Source organism: Oncorhynchus mykiss, chromosome 32 (genome assembly GCF_013265735.2).
Source record: "Oncorhynchus mykiss isolate Arlee chromosome 32, USDA_OmykA_1.1, whole genome shotgun sequence".
NCBI lineage: Eukaryota > Metazoa > Chordata > Actinopteri > Salmoniformes > Salmonidae > Oncorhynchus > Oncorhynchus mykiss.
In genome coordinates this window covers 28,385,054-28,405,232 of record NC_050572.1, presented here as the reverse complement: position 1 = coordinate 28,405,232, position 20,179 = coordinate 28,385,054, and the positions used below count along the sequence as shown (strand labels likewise).

At 45.9% G+C, this 20,179-nt stretch overlaps 1 protein-coding gene across 1 annotated transcript; it reads left to right on the top strand.

Moving 5' to 3' along the window:
• Positions 1-76: 76 nt before the first annotated feature.
• Positions 77-19,519, top strand: LOC110488211 (dysbindin-like). The gene is made up of 4 exons (XM_021560327.2): positions 77-406; positions 13,708-13,911; positions 15,339-15,464; positions 18,742-19,519. Exons 1-4 carry the CDS (start codon positions 361-363, stop codon positions 18,939-18,941), a joined length of 576 nt encoding a protein of 191 aa, XP_021416002.2. The 5' UTR covers positions 77-360; the 3' UTR covers positions 18,942-19,519.
• The last annotated feature ends 660 nt before the right edge of the window (positions 19,520-20,179 follow it).

The window sequence follows — 20,179 nt, the reverse complement described above, 5'->3', positions numbered from 1 at the left end:
CTCCTAGCCATTTGATTGGTCCAGCTCCAAGCCGTGCTGAAGCCTCTCCGTCTGCACAGCCAGACCAGTCAGTCAGCCTGCAGGCAGCAGCTCTATACTTTCAGACAGCCAGTGTGTGTCGGGGAGAACATTGCTGTCGTGTTTCTGTGTAAGCGAGATTGCGTGTGTGTAATATTATATGTGCGTGTTTGCGTGTGTGAGTTAGTGGTTAAAGCAGCCTCTTAGGATGAGAGGCAGAGAGAGACAGACGGTGTTGTGATTGAGAGTTGGCAACATCGCCTCTCTGCCGCCTCACCCAGTCCTCATCCTGCCCTCCTCTCCTTTCTCTTTCCTCTGGCTCTGATCTACAACACCGCTGGGATGTCTTCTTCTCCAGGATCCATGGACGGCAGCCAGAGGAATAGCTGTAGGTACCCACCATAGATATACATGCAGTATATATGTGTATAATACGGGGCTCTAGTTCTATTTCTATGGTACCGATGCCAGCTTGTCTTGGTTTATTTATTTGTTTAGTTTTTTGTTTGTGTCGTGATGTCTACACGCTAAGGTATCGGGGACTAGCAGATGTTGATCCATGCTTGATTATTAGATATTTTTGATATTTGTGGGTATGTGTCTTCTCCTTCTTGGTAGACTTTTTTTTAAATCTGGCTTTCTTTTCCAGTTTTCATGGTCACAGTTGTCACGAAAATGTATTTTTTGGGGTGGTGGTAGATTAAGTACTAAACGTGTTGGATTTAGTTTAAAACGTGTGGATTTCATTTCAAACATGTATGGAATTAATATCAACATTATTTGATGTCAAACGTTTGGAGTGAAGAGGATAAGATGCAAGCCCTCAACCACAACTGAACACATGCAGTAATAAGCCGACAGATACATGTATTATTTATGAATAACACAAAGTCTGGGTGTGAAATTATTGGTGCTGTAGCCTCCAGTCATTGATGAGCGATGTCACTCATTGTGGGTGCACGCACGCACGCACACACACACACACACACAGACACACAGAATGTCTTAGTTGAGGCATGGATCAGATCTGTTGGAGCAGGCTTTTTATTGCTTTCATTATTATTGCACTCCACTTCCCTCCTCCTTCTGCCCCTCCATCCATCCATCCATCCATCCCCCTCCTCCACATCCACTCCCTCCACTTCTCCCCCACCATGTTCTCCTCCAGCACAAGGTGCACCTGTGTAATGATCATGCTGTTTAATCAACTTTTTGATATGCCACACCTGTCAGGTAGATGGATTATCTTGGCAAAGGAGAAATGCTCACAGGGATGTAAACAAATTTGATCACAACATTTGAGAAAAATAAGCTTTTTGTGCTTATGGAGCATTTCTGGGATCTTTAATTTTAGCTCATGAGACATGGGACCAACACTTTACATGTTGTTATAAGTATATAATCAAACATATTCTCTGCAGCAGTCATCATTACAATTTTGAAAACTATTGTGCAACACGCTGGGATAATAATGACATTCATAGAATGAAATACAACATAAAATGCTAAGTATGTCCTGAGACTCTCATGTCCCATGGTCTATTAACACAGCCACTCATTTTGAGTGCAGAAGAAGATTGGATGGTTTCCATGGGATGGTTTGACCGTGTTTAGGAAAGAGATGGGACAGAGTTAAGAAAGGACAGGACAACAGGATAGAATAGGACAGAGTTAGGACAGGACAGAGATAGGACAGGACAGAGATAGGACAGGACAGAGTTAGGACAGGACAGAGTTAGGACAGGACAGAGATAGGACAGGACATAGAACAGAACAGGAACAGTTAGTGCTGGGTTAGCACTGGTTGTCCATCGGCCTTGAGAACGCTGCAAGAAGGAGGAGGAGGAAGACATCCATCTTGCACAATCTGTTAATTGTCGATAAATGTGTTTCAAATATGAGTTACTTAAGCAATAAGGCCCGAGGGGGTGTGATATATGGCCAATATACCACGGCTAAGGGATGTTCTTCATGCATGACGCAACGTGGAGTGCTAGAACACAGTCCTTAGCCGTGGTATATTGGCCATACATCACAACCCCCCCGAGGTGCCTGATTGCTATTATAAACTGGTTACCAACGTAATTAGAACAGTAAAAATAAATGTTTTGTCATACCCATGGTATACAGAGGGCAGCAGGTAGCCTAGTTGTTGGAGCGTTGGACCAGTACCCGAAAGGTTGCAAGATCAAATCCCTGAGCTGACAAGGTAAAAATCTGTTGTTTTGCCCCTGAACAAGGCAGTTAACCGCAACGCGGATTTGAAAATAAGAATTTGTTCTTAACTAACTTGCCTAGTTAAATAAAGATTTAAAAAATACGGGCTGATATACCTCAGTATTCCGGGCTCAAACCACCCAGTTTATAATATGATTTATACAACAGGTGGGTCTAGTCCTAAATGCTGATTGGTTAAAAGCGCATTCCAGCTGGTGTCTATTCCACAAATTACCACCGGCTAAATCTATGATGTTAAAATGGCTATTTACTCTGTTCCATCTGACTGCGCAATCCACTGTCTCATCAGCCCAAGCAGGGAAGTTATAAACTTGATCTCCCCTATAAAAAGCATTTAGACATCTCACATTTCTTTTAGAATAACATTTCCTTTTCAACAGCAGAGATTTGTATAAACCTTGCTATCTGTCTCCGACATTTGCAACATTTGTTTCAATATTCAAATTAGATCTCCAGCTGTCCCACAGTAATGAACATGTTGGAGTCGGGAGTCGGGATGAGACAGACAGGCAGACAGAATGAACATTAGATTATTTAATGGCAGTGAATGTTTAATGCTCTAACAGAGTGTTGTTAATTTGGCTCTGCCAGCTCTCTCTTTAGGATGTTGAGTGGACCTAACAGTAGAGAGACTCAGTTTGCCCCCAGGTTCCCACTCCTATGCTCTCCTTGTCTGCACAAACCAAAGTAAAATGCAGATAGCCTGGGCACTGTGTTCCAATGAGTATTGTAGTGGAAAATCCTCTGTGAATGTGTGTGTGCGTGCGTGTGTGTGTGTGTTTGCTTTGCCATAACCAGTATAGCTTCTGTATGTACGCTGGTTGAAGCTATTCAACAAAGCAAGCAAAGACAGAGTAGTCTTGTCGTTCTGGCGCCCCCCTCATAGTCATTTATCGGGTCACTTTGTCATGAGCAGCTCACCATCAGTTCCCTTTGTAATGAGGCGTTCAATAAGTGAATTAAATTAATCCTGGGTGACAGACGAGCACAGATGAGGATGCTGCTATCCCTAACCCTAACCCTAGCTTCATATCCACATGCTGGTTTACCCTAATCCTAACCCTAGGTTCATGTCAACATCCCAGTTCAACTCTAAGTCTTGCCTCAACCACAACCCTAACCCTAACACTAGGTTTATGTCCACATCCTAGTTCAACATTAACCCTATCCTCAACCACATCCAAGATGGCATAGCAGTAGGACATGTGTGTTTGTCCTTGTCTTATGTGTTAATAGCCGGTCTTCTTCGTATATATCTTAATCTCATTTCTATCTATGAAATAAACATACTTTCCTGCAACCCACCTTACCCAATGTGGTACAGATCTGCTATTTTTATTCCATCAGAAACTAGCCAGCTAACTAGCAACTAGTCTTTATTAGTCACGGATAGCAGTCTTCACCTTTTTCTCGGTCACCAGCCAGCCAGCCTTAGCACGGACAGCACCTGCCTGTCTGCTCAGCACAATATCAACCCAGAACATATCGGACTGCTTCTCTCTACCAATCACCGGATTCCTGCCGCTCTGGATCATTACACCGGATCAGCTAGCTAGCTGCAAATGAGTGGCTACTGTTAGCTAACACCTCTGTCCCGAAGCAAGCACCAGCTAGCCTTGAGCTAGCCTCGAGCTAGGCCCATATACCAGCTAATTCTAGGGCTATTCTAGGGCCTCCTTTGCCAATTGCCCTGGTGTTACTTCTGTCGTTAGATGGATCAACACTGGAGGCTTCGTGCCATGGATCATCACTGGAGGCTTCGTGCCATGGATCATCACTGGAGGCCTGGTGCGTGGAGCCGGCATAGGATATACTGGGCCGTGGAGGTCTGGAGTGCAGAGCTGGCACCACCCGTCCTGGCTGGATGCTCACTTTAGCCCGGCAAGTGCGGGGCGCTGGCACAGGACGCACTGGGCTGTGAAGGCGCACTGGAGGCCTAGTGCGTAGAGCCGGCGCAGGATATACAGGGCCGTGGAGGCGGACGGGAAGTCTGGAGCGTAGAGCTGGCACAACGCGTCCTGGCTGGATGCTCACCCTAGCCCAGTAACTGCGGGGTGCTGGCACAGGACACACTGGGCTGTGAAGGCGCACCGGATACACAGTGCGCAGAACCGACGCAGGATATCCTGAGCCAAAGAGACGCACCGGAGACCAGGAGCGCTGAGCCGGCACAATCCGTCCTGGCTGAATGCCCACTCTAGCACGGCAAATGCGGGGAGCTGGCACAGAGCGCACCGGGCTCTGGATGCGTACCGGCGACATAGTACGTGTAACCGCAAAGCATGGTTACACGCTCCTTAAATGGTTACAAGGCACGCTCCTTAAAGCGAGTGCAGGGAGTTGGCTCTGGTCTGCAACCTGGCTCCGCCAGCCACCCCGTGTGCCCCCCGCAATTTTTTTGGGGAGGCTGCCTCTCGTGCTTGCGTCGAGGTCGCGAACCCCTGTGTCGTCGTTGTTCCTCCCTCGCTGCCTCCGTCTGCTCCCATGGAAGGCGATCCATACCAGCCTGGATCTCCTCCCACATCCAGGATCCTTAACCATCTAATATATCCTCCAAGGATGTCCTCCACTCACTTTTCTCCCGGGCCCAGGATCCCTGCTCTTCCTGGCCACACTGCTTGGTCCTTTGGTGGTGGGATCTTCTGTTACGTCTGTCGTTAGAAGGAGACCAAGGCGCAGCGTTGTCAGCGTACATCTTTCTTTATTAAGATGAACACCAACAAAACAACAAAAGAATACATGAACGTAACGTTCTGCAGGCTACCTAGTAACTGTGCAAAAACAAGATCCAACAAACTAGGGTGGAAAACAGGCTGCCTAAGTATGATCCCCACGATAGACAACGATAGACAACTGCCTCTGATTGGGAACCATACCCGGCCAACAAAGACATAGAAAACTAGAATTCCCACCCAAATCACACCCTGACCTAAACATATAGAGAAATAAAAAGGCTCTCTAAGGTCAGGGCGTGACAACTGGACCCTTTATTGTTTACACGGAGCCACGCGATCCATCATGACTGGACTGCCGACGTGATCGCTCGAGGTGTTCTCAACAGACTATTCTGTTACGATGTCGCCGAAGAACCATCTACTAGCCCGGGCAGCTAGCTTTTCTGAACACTGTGTCCCCTGCTCCCCTAGTGTAGTAGTGACTACCAAACAGCACCCCGACTCACATATTGCTGCTCTTTTGACCCTATGATCACTCGGCTACACAGCTGATGCCCTGGACTGTTTCAACAACACGGTACATCATTTTGGTTACCTGTCGGCCCCAGCCTCAAACTCAGGTCCTGTATGTACCTAACTGACCCGCTCTGCCCATTCATCGCCATTTACCCGTTGTCTTAGCTCTCTTGATCAACACCTGTGTTTGCTTTATGCATCTCTCTAATGTCAATATGCCTTCTCTACTGCTGTCTTGGCTAGTTTTTCATGTTTTATTTCACTGTAGAGCCCTCAGTGCTGCTCAAAATGCCTTAGATAGCTATTTTGTTCCACCCCACACACATGCCGAGACCTCACCTGGCTTAACTGGTGCCTCCAGAAACGAAACCTCTCTCATCGTCGCTCAAAGCCTAGGTTTACCTCCACTGTACTCACATCCTACCATATTATGCCCTGAATCTATTCTACCACGCCCAAAAATCTGCTCATTTTATTCTCTGTCCCCAAGCCTTGGTTTCATGCATGTTAACATCAGAAGCCTCCTCCCTAAGTTTGTTTTATTCACTGCTTTAGCACACGCCGCCAACCCTGATGTCCTAGCCGTGTCTGAATCCTGGATTAGGAAGGACACCAAAAATTCTGAAATGTCCATCACCAACTACAACATTTTCCGCCAAGATAGAACTCCCAAAGGGAATGGAGTTGCAACCTACTGCAGAGATAGCCTGCAGAGTTCTGTCATGCTATCCAGGTCTGTGCCCAAACAGTTCGAGATTCTACTTTTAAAAATCCACCTTTCCAGAAATAAGTCTCTCACTGTTGCCATAACCCCTGGACACCATATGTGAATTAATTGCCCCCATTTATCTTCAGAGTTTGTACTGTTAAGTGACCTAAACTGGGGTATGCTTAACACCCCAGCCGTCCTACAATCTAAGCTAGATGCCCTCAATCTCACACAAATTATCAAGGAACCTCCCAGGTACAACTCTAAATCCGTAAACACGGACACCCTCATAGATATTATCCTGACCAACCTGCCCTTTAAATACACCTCTGCTGTCTTCAACCAGGATCTCAGCGATCACTGCCTCATTGCCTGCGTCCGTAATGAGTCTGCGGTCAAACGACCACCCCTTATCCCTGTCAAACGCTCCCTAAAACACTTCAGAGAACAGGCCTTTCTTATCAACCTGGCCCGGGTATCCTGTAAGGATATTGACCTCATTCCATCAGTAGAGGATGCCTGGTTATTCTTTAAAAGTGATTTCCTCACCATCTTAAATAAGCATGCCCCATTCAAAACATTTTGTTTGCCCTTTGTTCACTCCAGATTTGACTGCCCTTGACCAGCACAAAAACATATTTTGGCATCGAATAGCCCCTGAGATATGCAACTTTTCAGGGAAGTTAGGAACCAATATACACAGGCAGGAAAGCAAAGGCTAGCTTTTTCAAACAAAAATTTACATCCTGTAGCACAAACTCCAAAACGTTCTGGGACACTGTAAAGTCCATGGAGAATAAGAGCACCTCCTCCCGTTGCCCACTGCACTGAGCCTAGGAAACACTGTCACCACCGATAAATCTACGATAATCAAGAATCTCAATAAGCATTTTCAACGGCTGGCCATTCTTTCCACCTGGCTACCCCTACCCCGGTCAACAACTCTGCACACCCCACAGCAACTTGCCCAAGCCGCCCCATTTCTCCTTCACCCAAATCCAGATAGCTGATGTTCTGAAAGAGCTGCAAAGCCTGGACCCCTACAAATCAGCTGGGCTAGACAATCCAGACCCTCTCTTTCGAAAATTATCCACCACAATTGTTGCAACCCCCCTAAAGCCTGTTCAACCTCACTTTTGTATTGTCTGAGATCCCTAAATATTGGAAAGCAGCTGTGGTCATCCCCCTCTTCAAAGGGGGAGACACCCTAGACCCAAACTGTTACAGACCTATATCTATCCTACCCTGCCTATCTAAAGTCTTCGAAAGCCAAGTTAACAAACAGATTACTGATAATTTCGAATCTCACGATACCTTCCCCACTATGCAATCTGTTTTCCGAGCGGGTCATGGGTGCACCTTAGCCACGCTCAAGGTCCTAAATGATGTCATAATCGGCATTGATAAAAGACAATACTGTGCAGCCGTCTTCATCAACCTGGCCAAGGCTTTCGACTCTGTCAATCACAGCATTCTTATCGGCAGACTCAACAGCCTTGGTTTCTCAAATGACAACCTCGCCTGGTTCACCAACTACTTCTCAGATAGAGTTCAGTGTGTCAAAACAGAGGGCCTGTTGTCCAGACCTCTGGCAGTCTCTATGGGGGTGCCACAGCGTTAAATTTTCGGGCCGACTATTTTCTCTGTATACATCAATGATGTCGCTCCTGCTGCTGGTGATTCTCTGATCCATCTCTACACAGACGACACCATTCTGTATACTTCTGGCCCTTCTTTGGACACTGTGTTAACAAATCTCCAGACATGCTTCAATGCCATACAACTCTCCTTCTGTGGCCTCCAACTGCTCTTAGATGCAAGTAAAACTAAATGCATGCTTTTCAACCGATCGCTGCCCACACCCGCCCGCCCATCTAGCATAACTACTCAGGACGGTTCTGACTTAGAATATGTGGACAACTACAAATACCTAGGTGTCATTTACAAAATAGCCTCCAACACCCTACTCAGCAAATTGGATGCAGTCTATCACAGTGCCATCCGTTTTGTCACCAAAGCCCCATATACTACCCACCACTGTGACCTGTATGTACTCGGTGGCTGGCCCTCACTTCAAATTCGTCGCCAAACCCACTGGCTCCAGGTCATCTACAAGTCTTTGCTAGGTAAAGCCCCGCCTTATCTCAGCTCACTGGTCACCATAGCAGCACCCATAGCACGCGCTCCAGCAGGTGTATTTCACTGGTCATCCCCAAAGCCAACTCCTACTTTGGCTGCCTTTCCTTCCAGTTCTCTGCTGCCAATGACTGGAATGAATTGCAAAAATCACTGAAGCTGGAGTCTTATATCTCCCTCACTAACTTCAAGCACCAGCTGTCAGAGCAGCTCACAGGTCATTGCACCTGTACAAATCAAATCAAATGTATTTATATAGTCCTTCGTACATCAGCTGATATCTCAAAGTGCTGTACAGAAACCCAGCCTAAAACCACAAACAGCAAGCAATGCAGGTGTAGAAGCACGGTGGCGAGGAAAAACTCCCTAGAAAGGCCAAAACCTAGGAAGAAACCTAGAGAGGAACCAGGCTATGAGGGGTGGCCAGTCCTCTTCTGGCTGTGCCGGGTGGAGATTATAACAGAACATGGCCAAGATGTTCAAATGTTCATAAATTACCAGCATGGTCAAATAATAATAATCACAGGCAGAACAGTTGAAACTGGAGCAGTAGCACGGCCAGGTAGACTGGGGACAGCAAGGAGTCATCATGCCAGGTAGTCCTGAGGCATAGTCCTAGGGCTCAGGTCCTCCGAGAGAGAGAAAGAGAGAATTAGAGAGAGCATACTTAAATTCACACAGGACACCAGATAAGACAGGAGAAGTACTCCAGATATAACAAACTGACCCTAGCCCAACAACACAAACTATTGCAGCATAAATACTGAAGGTTGAGACAGGAGGGGTCAGGAGACACTGTGGCCCCATCCGATGATACCCCTGGACAGGGCCAAACAGGAAGGATATAACCCCACCCACTTTGGCAAAGCACTGCCCCCACACCACTAGAGGGATATCTACAAACAACAATTTACCATCCTGAGACAAGGCCGTTTAAAAGTAGAAAGTTCACAGGCATCCACTTCCTTATGTCTGAAACACATGCTTCTATCAATTTTGGGGCTTCACCATGTTTCATTGAAATGCACAGCTGTGTGTCATCCACATAGCCCATCTGTAAATAGCCCACCCAACTATCTCATCCCCATATTGTTCTTTTAAATGTTTTGCTCCTTTGCATCCCAGTGTCTCTACTTGCACGTTAATCTTCTGTACATCTATCACTCCGGTTTTTAATTGCTAAATTGTAATTATTTCGCCATTATGGCCTATTTACTGCCTTACCTCCCTAATCTTACTACATTTTCACACACCGAACATAGATTTTTCTGTCGTATTATTGACTGTACGTTTGTTTATCCCATGTGTAACTCTGTGTTGTTTGTGTTGCACTGCTTTTGTCACGATCGTCGTAATGAGCGGACCAAGGCGCAGCGTGAGTATAGTTCCACATATTTTGAATCTCCGTGAAACAAACAAAACAATAAAGAAACAACGAAATGTGAAGTCATGACGTGCACACAGGCAACTAAACAAACAATATCCCACAAAACACAGGTGGAGAAATGACTACATAAATATGATCCCCAATCAGAGGCAACGATAAACAGCTGCCTCTAATTGGAAACCATATTAGCACCAACATAGAAATAGACATACTAGAACACCCCCTAGTCATGCCCTGATCTACTACACCATAGAGAACCAAGGGCTCTCTATGGTCAGGCTGTGAGGGGGGGGGGTGATTAGTGTCGGTGGCGGCTCCGGTCGTAGCCCCCGCCCAGTCCCCGGATCCAGCCATGGCGCCGAGCTGAACACGGCTCTGGCCATGGAGCTCGGTTCGACCCCGTGCCTGGACTAGGCATCGGCGCAAAAGGGGGGCTACGGTCATGGAGCTGCGTTGGGGGCCATGCCTGGACTGGGCATCGGCACAGAGGAGGGCTCCGGCCATGAAGCTGGGTTGGACGCCGTGCCTGGACTGGGCATCGGCGCAGAGGAAGGCTCCTGCCCTGGAGCGGGACTGGACACCGTGCCTGGACTGGGCACCGGCGCAGAGGAAGGCTCCGGCCTTGGAGCGGGACTGGACGCTGTATCTGGACTGAACACCGGCGCAGAGGAGGGCTCCTGCTATGGAGCGGAACTGGACGCCGTGCTTGGACTGGACACCGGTGCAGAGGAGGGCTCCTGCCCTGGAGCGGGATTGGACGCCGTGCCTGGACTGGGCATCGTCACAGAGGAAGGCTCCTGCCCTGGAGCAGGACTGGACGCCTTGCCTAGAAGTTGACCGTCGCCGGAGGTTCCGCACAGTTGACCGTCGCTTGAGGTTCTGAACCGGGAACCGTTGCCGGAAGCTCCGGACCGGGAACCGTCACCGGAAGCTCCAGACTGGGAACCGTCGCCGGAAGCTCCAGACTGGGACCCGTCGCCGGAAGCTCTGGACTGGGAACCGTCGCCGGAAGCTCTGGACTGTGAATGCGCACTGGAGGCCTAGTGCGTGAATATGCAATTTAAAAGAGAGGCCGTCATCAATTAACATTCCTAGATAGTTATATGAGGTTACAGTCTTAATATCATTGCCCTGACAGGTAGTAATAGTTGAAAGGTTCAGAGGCCTATTTCTTGTTTTAAAAAACACCATTAGTTTAGTTTAGTCAGTATTGAGGATAAGCTTCAATTGACACAAGGTATGTTGTACAGTATAAAAAGCGGTTTGCAAGTTCTGGAAAGCTTGTGAGTGACGAGGCACAACAATAAATAACAGTATCATCAACACAAAAGTGAAGTTGCGCATTTTGCACATTTTTGTCTAAAATATTTATATAAATAGTGAATAAGAGGGGACCAAGTACAGAACCCTGGGGCACACCATTACAGACAGACAATTTAACAGACATGAGCCCATCAAATTGAATGCACGGAGTTCTATCAGACAGATCATTAGCAAACCGTACAGCTGCATGCTCTGAAGGACCTATGCTCGACAATCTCTGCCTCAGTATAGCATGATCAACTGTATCAAAAGCCTTAGAGAGATCAATAAAAAGTGAGACACAGTGTTGTTTTTTGTCAAGGGCTTCAGTGATATCATTTAAAACCTTCATGGCTGCTGTAATTGTGCTCTGCTTCTTCCTGATATGTAAGTTGTTCAGCTATGAAATCAGCTGCCCGTTTTAGAAAGCAGGGCTCAAGATGATCAGGACCTGCAGGCTTTCTCTGATCTAAGGATTTCAGGGCTTTATGTACCTCCTGCACTGAGAATGGCAAAAAGCTAAAAGTTTGACCAGCTCTCACTGGTTCATCCACACATGGCTGTACAGAGACGAGATGATACTGAATCAAACAGCATACCAGATGATACAAAGCGCTCATTGAAACAATTCAGCATTTTAGTTTTGTCATATACAGCAAGTCCTTCAATACACATGATGGTAATTCATTAACATTACTGTTACCAGACATACACTTAATAGCCTTCCAAATCTTTCTAGGGTCATTCAGGTTATCAGTGGTAACAGACTTAAAATCTTCAGACTTGACCTTCCCGAGAAGAAAATAACACTTGTTTCGTAACTGCCTAAAAAGAAGCCAATCAGCATCAGAACATGATTTCCTTGCTTTAGCCCAGGCTAGATTACATTTGCAGATTATACTGCTACAACTGTCAAGAATGTGACGTTTGTTAGGCCTGTAGTTTTTTCTTTGAGTGGAAATCTGCCTTTTAAACGTATGAGGATGCCTTGCATCATGCTGAATAATTGTATATTTTTAATCTAATAATAGACAATCATTTGAGCTGATGCGTTTCAGAAGAATAAAGGAGGGAAACTGTCAGCATTGTCCTGCATTGTGAATAATGTGTCCTCGTAAATGATGTGGGATGTGCTTGCATTAGCCTTCTTTCCGCTAGTGGTCTAGACGAGGTTAGCTCGACTGTGTAGTCGCAACATTCTAAATGCAGCGCTGCAATCAGATAATGATGTCCAGTTAAATAGGGGCCCAACCAAAACCCTCTCACAGAATGCTAATATACTTTTACTGCTTACATGCTTCACCGGTGCACCTTGGTCATCCATTTTCATTACAACCCACTAAGATTTATTATGCAGTAATAGTAGTACATACACATCTGTTTATTGGTTAGGGTGGAATATGTTTGGAGGTAATACTAATGTCTATAAATACAGATTTTTCCATCAGTCAACACACATCTTATTTGACAGCATATACAGTGACTAACATGATTCAATTATCTTGGCACAGTCCACATGACTCATTTCATATTTATAACATGCGTGCGGTTTTATTATGTCAAGATGAGTGGAGACACAATCTACAAGGACAGAATATCTTTATTTCTTAGGGTTAACAAAGTCCGAGGCAACCAACCACAGTAATGAATCACACTGGAGTCCCTTAGGAAACTCACTACCTTTAATTAATCCTCAAACAAAACACGACCCACACATGTGTGCACTTAAAGACACACACACACACACACACACACACACACACACACACACACACACACACACACACACACACACACACACACACACACACACACACACACACACACACACACACACACTTCTGAAAAGAGTGGAAGGAACACAACAGACTCGGCAGCACCTATACAACGAGAAAGCGTGGAAGCTGCTGATAATGGGGACGTCAACTGCACCCTCTCTCTTTCTTTCTCTTTCTCCCTCTCGATCTATCCCAGTCTCCCTCTTCCTTTCTCTGTCTCTCTCTCCCTTTCGTGTCTTATATAACGGTCTTTCCCTGTCTGGGAGAAACAGTCAGCTGAAGTGACACTGTGTCATCTAAACCTCCACACTCTGTCATCGTCCAGACAGACAGACATGGTCAGTTGTTGATCTGTCATCGTCCAGACAGACAGAGATGGTAAGTTGCTGCTCTGTCATCGCCCAGACAGACAGATATGGTCAGTTGCTATCCAAAGGCCCAAGCTCTAGGGCAACTGACATCGAACTAGTGCATATGGGATGCTGTACACACATGTAATCCACGCTAGTAACCATTCATTGTAATTTGAGTGCAGTCAAAACGTGATTTCCTGTGTTTTGGAATAATACTGTGAAATTGTGAAATGTATTTTAGTGTAAGACCTGTTTGAAAAGACCGCCTAAAATGTAATCCTGTTTTGGTGGGACCGAGTTTTGGCCTGCCTGGTGACTAGACCAATAAGAAAGAGAGTTCCTAACCTTTCTGCCAATAACAGCTAGTATCAGTTTTCCCCTCCCCACTCAGACCAGTCCAGGAAAGTCCTAGCAAAATTCTCGCTTTAGAAACTGCTTGTTGCTAAGAAGCTATTTTTGTTTCTTTTTGACCATTTTAATTTAAAACAAATACAGTAAGATAATTCATTTTTACTCAGAAATGATTTACTATTGAAATAAAAAGGTCTGCAATGGACCTTTAAATGAAACGTGTAAATGTCTCGGCTCTGTGTAGCAGAGAAGGTGCAACCTCACGTGAAGGAGGTGGAGCCTGCCCAGGTGAAGCCAAAGGAGGTGGAGCCTGGCCAGTTTAAGCTAAAGGAGGCGGAGCTTGCCCAGGCAAAGATGAAGGAGAGGCAGAAGTTCTTTGAAGAGACATTCCAGCAAGACATGGATCAGTACCTGTCCACCGGCTACCTGCAGATCAGTGAGAGGAGAGGTGAGAGCCCCACATGAACCATAACGCCTTACCATCTTCAATGGAGAAGTACGGTCCCTGTGACAGATGGGTTGTGTGTGTGTGTGTACTGGCGAGTTTCCAATGAGGATTTACCCCAGTGTTTTACCCAAAAGGCTCAGACATTTTTTGTTGTTGTCTTACTGGGCCATGGCTCCAGCGGACCTGCGGACCTGCACCTTCTCACAAAGCAACATATTTGAATGATGCAAAGGTTGTTGATTCTACGTGCCAGAAGTCTTTAGTATCGCACTCCTGATGGAAACACAATGACAGCTCACCTTAACATAAAACACTGGCGACCCACAGGTGTGGGGGTAAGTCTCATTGGAAAAGCACCCTTTTGTGTGTGTATGTGTGCATGGGTGCGTGCATGTGTGTGTGGGGCTGGGTAATAACAGTTCAAATAAAATCCAACTTTATTTGTCACTTGCGCCGAATATAACAGGTAGACCTTACCGTGAAATGCTTACTTACAAGCCCTTAACCAACAGTGCAATTCAAGAAAGAGTTAAGAAAATATTTACCAAGTACATTAAAGTAAAAATTATTTAAAAAGTAACACGATAAAATAACAATAATGAGGCTATATACAGAGTCAATGTGCGAGGGTACAGGTTAGTCAAGGTAAATTGTGCATGTACAGTAGGCAGGGCTGAAGTGACTATACATAGATAACAGTGAGTAGCAGCAGTGTAATAACAAATGGAAGGGGGTGTCAATGTAAATAGTCCGGGTGGCCATTTCATGAATTGTTCAGCAGTCTTATGGCTTGGGGGTAGAAGCTGTTAGGGAGCCTTTTGGACCTAGACTTGACGCTCTGGTACCGCTTGCCAAGCGGTAGCAGAGAGAACAGTATATGACTTGGGTGACAATTTGACAGTTCTCTCTCTCTCTTTACTCTGCACACCCTGCTGCCCTGCCCTGCCCTGCTCTCCTCGTATCCTTGAGGTACGCCGTCTCAGCTGTCAATCATACCTCACAGTGCACTGTGTGTTTGTGACGCATGCAACACGTGATCTTAACACCGGTATAACAACAGATACGGTTCCTGCAAGGTGATGAATCCAGGACATGTATAGAACCAGGATAGAACCCTACAGAAACCAGCCTGGAATCATTTCAGACAGGATAGAACCCTATAGTCCTGCCTGGAATCAATTTAGACAGGATAGAACCCTGCAGACTAGCTAGCTAGCATGCAAGATTTTGTTGTGGATTCCAAGATGACCCAGTTTTAGCCAAGAGCAGTTTGATGGTTTTGCCAAGGTTGTTATTTCTTCCTTAGTGTGTTTGAGAGTTTTAAAACATAAAAAGGCTCTTCCTGGACTCAGCCCCTTGCCGTTACATTCTTGGTTTTGTATGCGTTGGTGACTTAACACCTGTGTCTTGCTGCTCAGGGCCAATAGGAAGCTTTTCGTCCATGGAGGTGAACGTGGACATGCTGGAGCAGATGGACCTGTCCGACCATGAGAGCTTTGACGTCTTCCTCCTCTCTGGGGGAGAGGACAACAACGCTGCCTCCCCCATGCTAGGTATGGCACACAGACCCAGACACACACTCAAACAGACAGCACAGTCAGACCATCAAATAATTAGGATATACAGTCGTGGCCAAAAGTTTTGAGAATGACACAAATATTAATTTCCACAAAGTTTGCTGCTTCAGTGTCTTTTGATATTTTTGTCAGATGTTACTATGGAATACTGAAGTATAATTACAAGCATTTCATAAGTGTCAAATACTTTTCTTGACAATTATATGAAGTTGATGCAAAGATATTAGTAGTGTTGACCCTTCTTTTTCAAAACCTCTGCAATCCGCCCTGGCATGCTGTCAATTAACTTCTGGGCCACATCCTGACTGATGGCAGCCCATTCTTGCATAATCAATGTTTGGAATTTGTCAGAATTTGTGTAGTTTTGTTTGTCCAACTGCCTCTCGAGGATTGACCACAAGTTCTCAATGGGATTAAGGTCTGGGGAGTTCCCTGGCCAAGGACCCAAAATATCAATGTTTTGTTCCCCGAGCCACTTAGTTATCACTTTTGCCTTATGGCAAGGTGCTCCATCATGCTGGAAAAGGCATTGTTCGTCACCAAACTGTTCCTGTCTGGTTGGGAGAAGTTGCTCTCGGAGGATGCGTTGTACCATTCTTTATTCATGGCTGTGTTCTTAGGCAAAATTGTCAGTGAGCCCACTCCCTTGGCTGAGAAGCAACCCCACACATGAATGGTCTCAGGATGCTTTACTATTGGCATGACACAGGACTGATGGTAGCGCTCACCTTGTCTTCTCCGGACAAGCTTTTTTCCGGATGCCCCAAACAATCGGAAAGGGGATTCATCAGAGAAAATGACTTTACCCCAGTCCTCAGCAGTCCAATCCCTGTACCTTTTGCAGAATATCAGTCTGTCCCTGATGTTTTTCCTGGAGAGAACTGGCTTCTTTGCTGCCCTTCTTGACAGAGGAAGAACAATGATGCCAAGCACCACCCTCCTTTTGAAGCATCCAGTCTGTTATTCGAACTCAATCAGCATGACAGAATGATCTCCAGCCTTGTCCTCATTAACACTCACACCTGTGTTAACGAGAGAATCACTGACTTGATGTCAGCTGGTCCCTTTGTGGCAGGGCTGAAATGCAGTGGAAATGTTTTGGGGGGATTCAGTTCATTTGCATGGCAAAGAGGGACTTTGCAATTAATTGCAATTCATCTGATCACTCTTCATAACATTCTGGAGTATATGCAAATTGCCATCAGGATTTTAGGTGACAAGCCAAATTTCTTCAGCCTGCTGAGGTTGAAGAGGCGCCATGGTGGACCATTTCAGTTTGTCCGTGATGTGTACTCCGAGGAAGTTAAACCTTTCCACCTTCTCCACTGCTGTCCCGTCGATGTGGATAGGGGGCTGCTTCCTCTGCTGTTTCCTGAAGTCCACGATCATCTCCTTTTTTTTGTTGACGTTGAGTGAGAGATTGTTTTCCTGACACCACACTCTGAGTGCCCTCATCTCCTCCCTGTAGGCTGTCATTTGTTGGTTATCAAGCTCACAAGTGTTGTGTCATCTGCAAACTTGATGAATAAGTTGGAGTGCATGGCCACGCAGTCATGGGTGAACAGGAAGTACAGGAGGGGGCTGAGCACGCACCCATGTGGGGCCCCAGTGTTGAGGATCAGCGAAGTGGAGATGTCGTTTCCTACCTTCACCACCTGGGGGCGGCCTTTCAGAAAGTCCAGGACCCAATTTCACAGGGCGGGGTCGAGACCCAGAGCCTTAATTTTAATGATGAGCTTGGAGGGTACTATGGTGTTGAATGCTGAGCTGTAGTCAATAAACAGCATTCTTACATACGTAGGTATTCCTCTTGTCCAGATGGGATAGGGCAGTGTGCAGTGTGATGGTGATTGCATCGTCTGTGGACCTGTTGGGGCGGTATACAAACTCAAGTGGGTCTAGCGTGGCAGGTAAGGTGGAGTTGATATGATCCTTGACTAGTCTCCTAATGTCCATTGCTCGTGTTTCTTGGTCCAAGCAAGTCTCTTCTTCTTATTGGTGTCCTTTAGTAGTTGTTTCTTTGCAGCAATTCGACCATGAAGGCCTGATTCACACCCTCTCCTCTGAACAGTTTATGTTGAGATGTGTCTGTTACTTGAGCTCTGTGAAGCATTTATTTGGGTGCAGTTAATTGCCGATTTCTGAGGCTAGTTACTCTAATAAACTCATCCTCTGCAGCAGATGTGACTCTGGGTCTTCCTTTCCTGTGGCGGTCCTCATGAGAGCCAGTTTTATCATAGCGCTTGATGGTTTTTGCGACTGCACACAAAAGGTCTTCAAATTCTCCGGATTGACTGACCTTTATGTCTTAAAGTAATGACGGAGTGTCGTTTCTCTTTGCTTATTTGAACTGTTCTTGCCATAATATGGACTTGGTCTTTACCAAATAAGGCCGTCTTCTGTGTACCAACCCTACCTTGTCACAACACAACTGATTAGCTTGAAAGCATTAAGAAGTAAAGAAATTCCACAAATTAACAAGGCACAGCTGTTAATTGAAATGCATTCCAGGTGACTACCTCAAATCAAATCAAAGTTTATTTGTCACGTACGCCGAATACACCACCTTACTTACAGGCTCTAACCAATAGTGCAAAAATGGTATGAGGTGAACAATAGGTAAGTAAAGAAATAAAAACAGTAAAAAGACAGTGAAAAACAGTATTGAGGCTATAACAGTAGTGATGCTATAACAGTAGTGAGGCTATATGCAGTAGTGAGGCTATAAAAGTAGCGAGGCTACATACAGACACCGGTTAGTCAGTCTGATTGAGGTAGTATGCACATCTAGATATGGTTAAAGTGACTATGCATATATGATGAACAGAGTAGCAGTAGTGTAAAGAGGGGTTGGCGGGTGGTGGGTGGTCGGGACACAATGCAGATAGCCCGGTTAGCCACTGTGCGGGAGCACTGGTTGGTCGGGCCAATTGTGGTAGTATGTACATGAATGTATAGCTAAAGTGACTATGCATATGATAAGCAGAGAGTAGCAGCAGCGTAAGAGGGGTTGGGGGGCACACAATGCAAATAGTTTGGGTAGCCATTTGATTACCTGTTCAGGATTCCTATGGCTTGGGGGTAAAAACTGTTGAGAAGCCTTTTTGTCCTAGACTTGGCACTCCGGTGCCGCTTGCCATGCCATATTTTTTTAACATGTTTTATTTTATAACAGACATGCACAGTAAACAGCAACTTCGTAGTTTGATTCACTGGCACTGCATAAAACATCTCTCCTACGTATGTCTCTCAGGTCCAGACGTTGACTCGTTAACCACAGAGATCACCCTGCAGGTTCCCACCCAGGCTGAGCTAGGAAACAAGCTGTCCTCCCTCTCCTCCACATGCACTGACAGCCAGGACACCGAGGCTGGGGACGATGATGAAGAGGGAAGGGAGGACAGCAGCCACCGTCCTGTTGGGGTGCAGAGGTTCCCCCCAACACTGTCCTAGCAGAGAGGCCACCACCCCCCACCCAGAAGCAAGACACTTAAACACTGAGGACAGCAGCTCACAGGCCACATAAGGGCCAGAGTAGGAGCTAAGACAATGAACAGACCGAAACCCTGAGAGGATGGGAGCTAAGACATTGAACAGACCGAAACCCTGAGAGGATGGGAGCTAAGACACTGAACAGACCGAAACCCTGAGAGGATGGGAGCTAAGACACTGAACAGACCGAAACCCTGAGAGGATGGGAGCTAAGACACTGAACAGACCGAAACCCTGAGAGGATGGGAGCTAAGACACTGAACAGACCGAAACCCTGAGAGGATGGGAGCTAAGACACTGAACAGACCGAAACTGAGTGGAATATATGCGATGCACTGGATGCATGGAGGAAGAGATTCGTAATTTGTTTCCTGTATTTTCATCCTTTTCTGTAAAGAAATAACTCCATGTTGAACATTGTGGTTACAGTATTATTCCCCCGTAATCTCTCGACTTGGTAATAAATATTTCACCACCCTGTACTACCATTTGTCATACTGATACCTTAAAAGTTATTTCATAATGAAATGAAACTGGAATAGAATGACCCTGTTTCATAGACTCCCTCCATGAGTCTTGATTTCTAACTTTAAAAAATCCTTCTTTAACCTGTCCCCTCCCCTTCATATGCACTGATCAAAGTGGATTTAACAAGTGACATCAATAAGGGATCATAGCTTTCACCTCCTCAGTCTAATGGAAAGAATAGGTGGTCAGAATGACTTGTAAACTGTGTAACATGATTATATAGAATCATATCATACAGCAAAAGGCCTGCTAGTGGAGTAATAGCTCACAGGTGTGGGTGAATAGCAGGTTATTGCAGAGTGAGAGGGGGACTAAGTAGTGAGAGGGGGACTAAGTAGTGAGAGGGGGACTAAGTAGTGAGAGGGGGACTAAGTAGTGAGAGGGGGACTAAGTAGTGAGAGGGGGACTAAGTAGTGAGAGGGGGACTAAGTAGTGAGAGGGGGACTAAGTAGCCTCTCGGTCTGGTGGGGTCTTACAGCGTTGGTTTCATACCTTTTTGTTATGGCATGCCTTTTAGATTTTCCCTTTTTCTATATTATTTGTCACCATTTTAACATCAATGACCTGGTTGGGTTGGCTTACTAGAGTCGGGACAGAACTCATCCTGGACCCTGGTAAGTATGCAGGTACATTCCAGACAACATCGGTCCGCTTACTCTTTAGTTTCATAC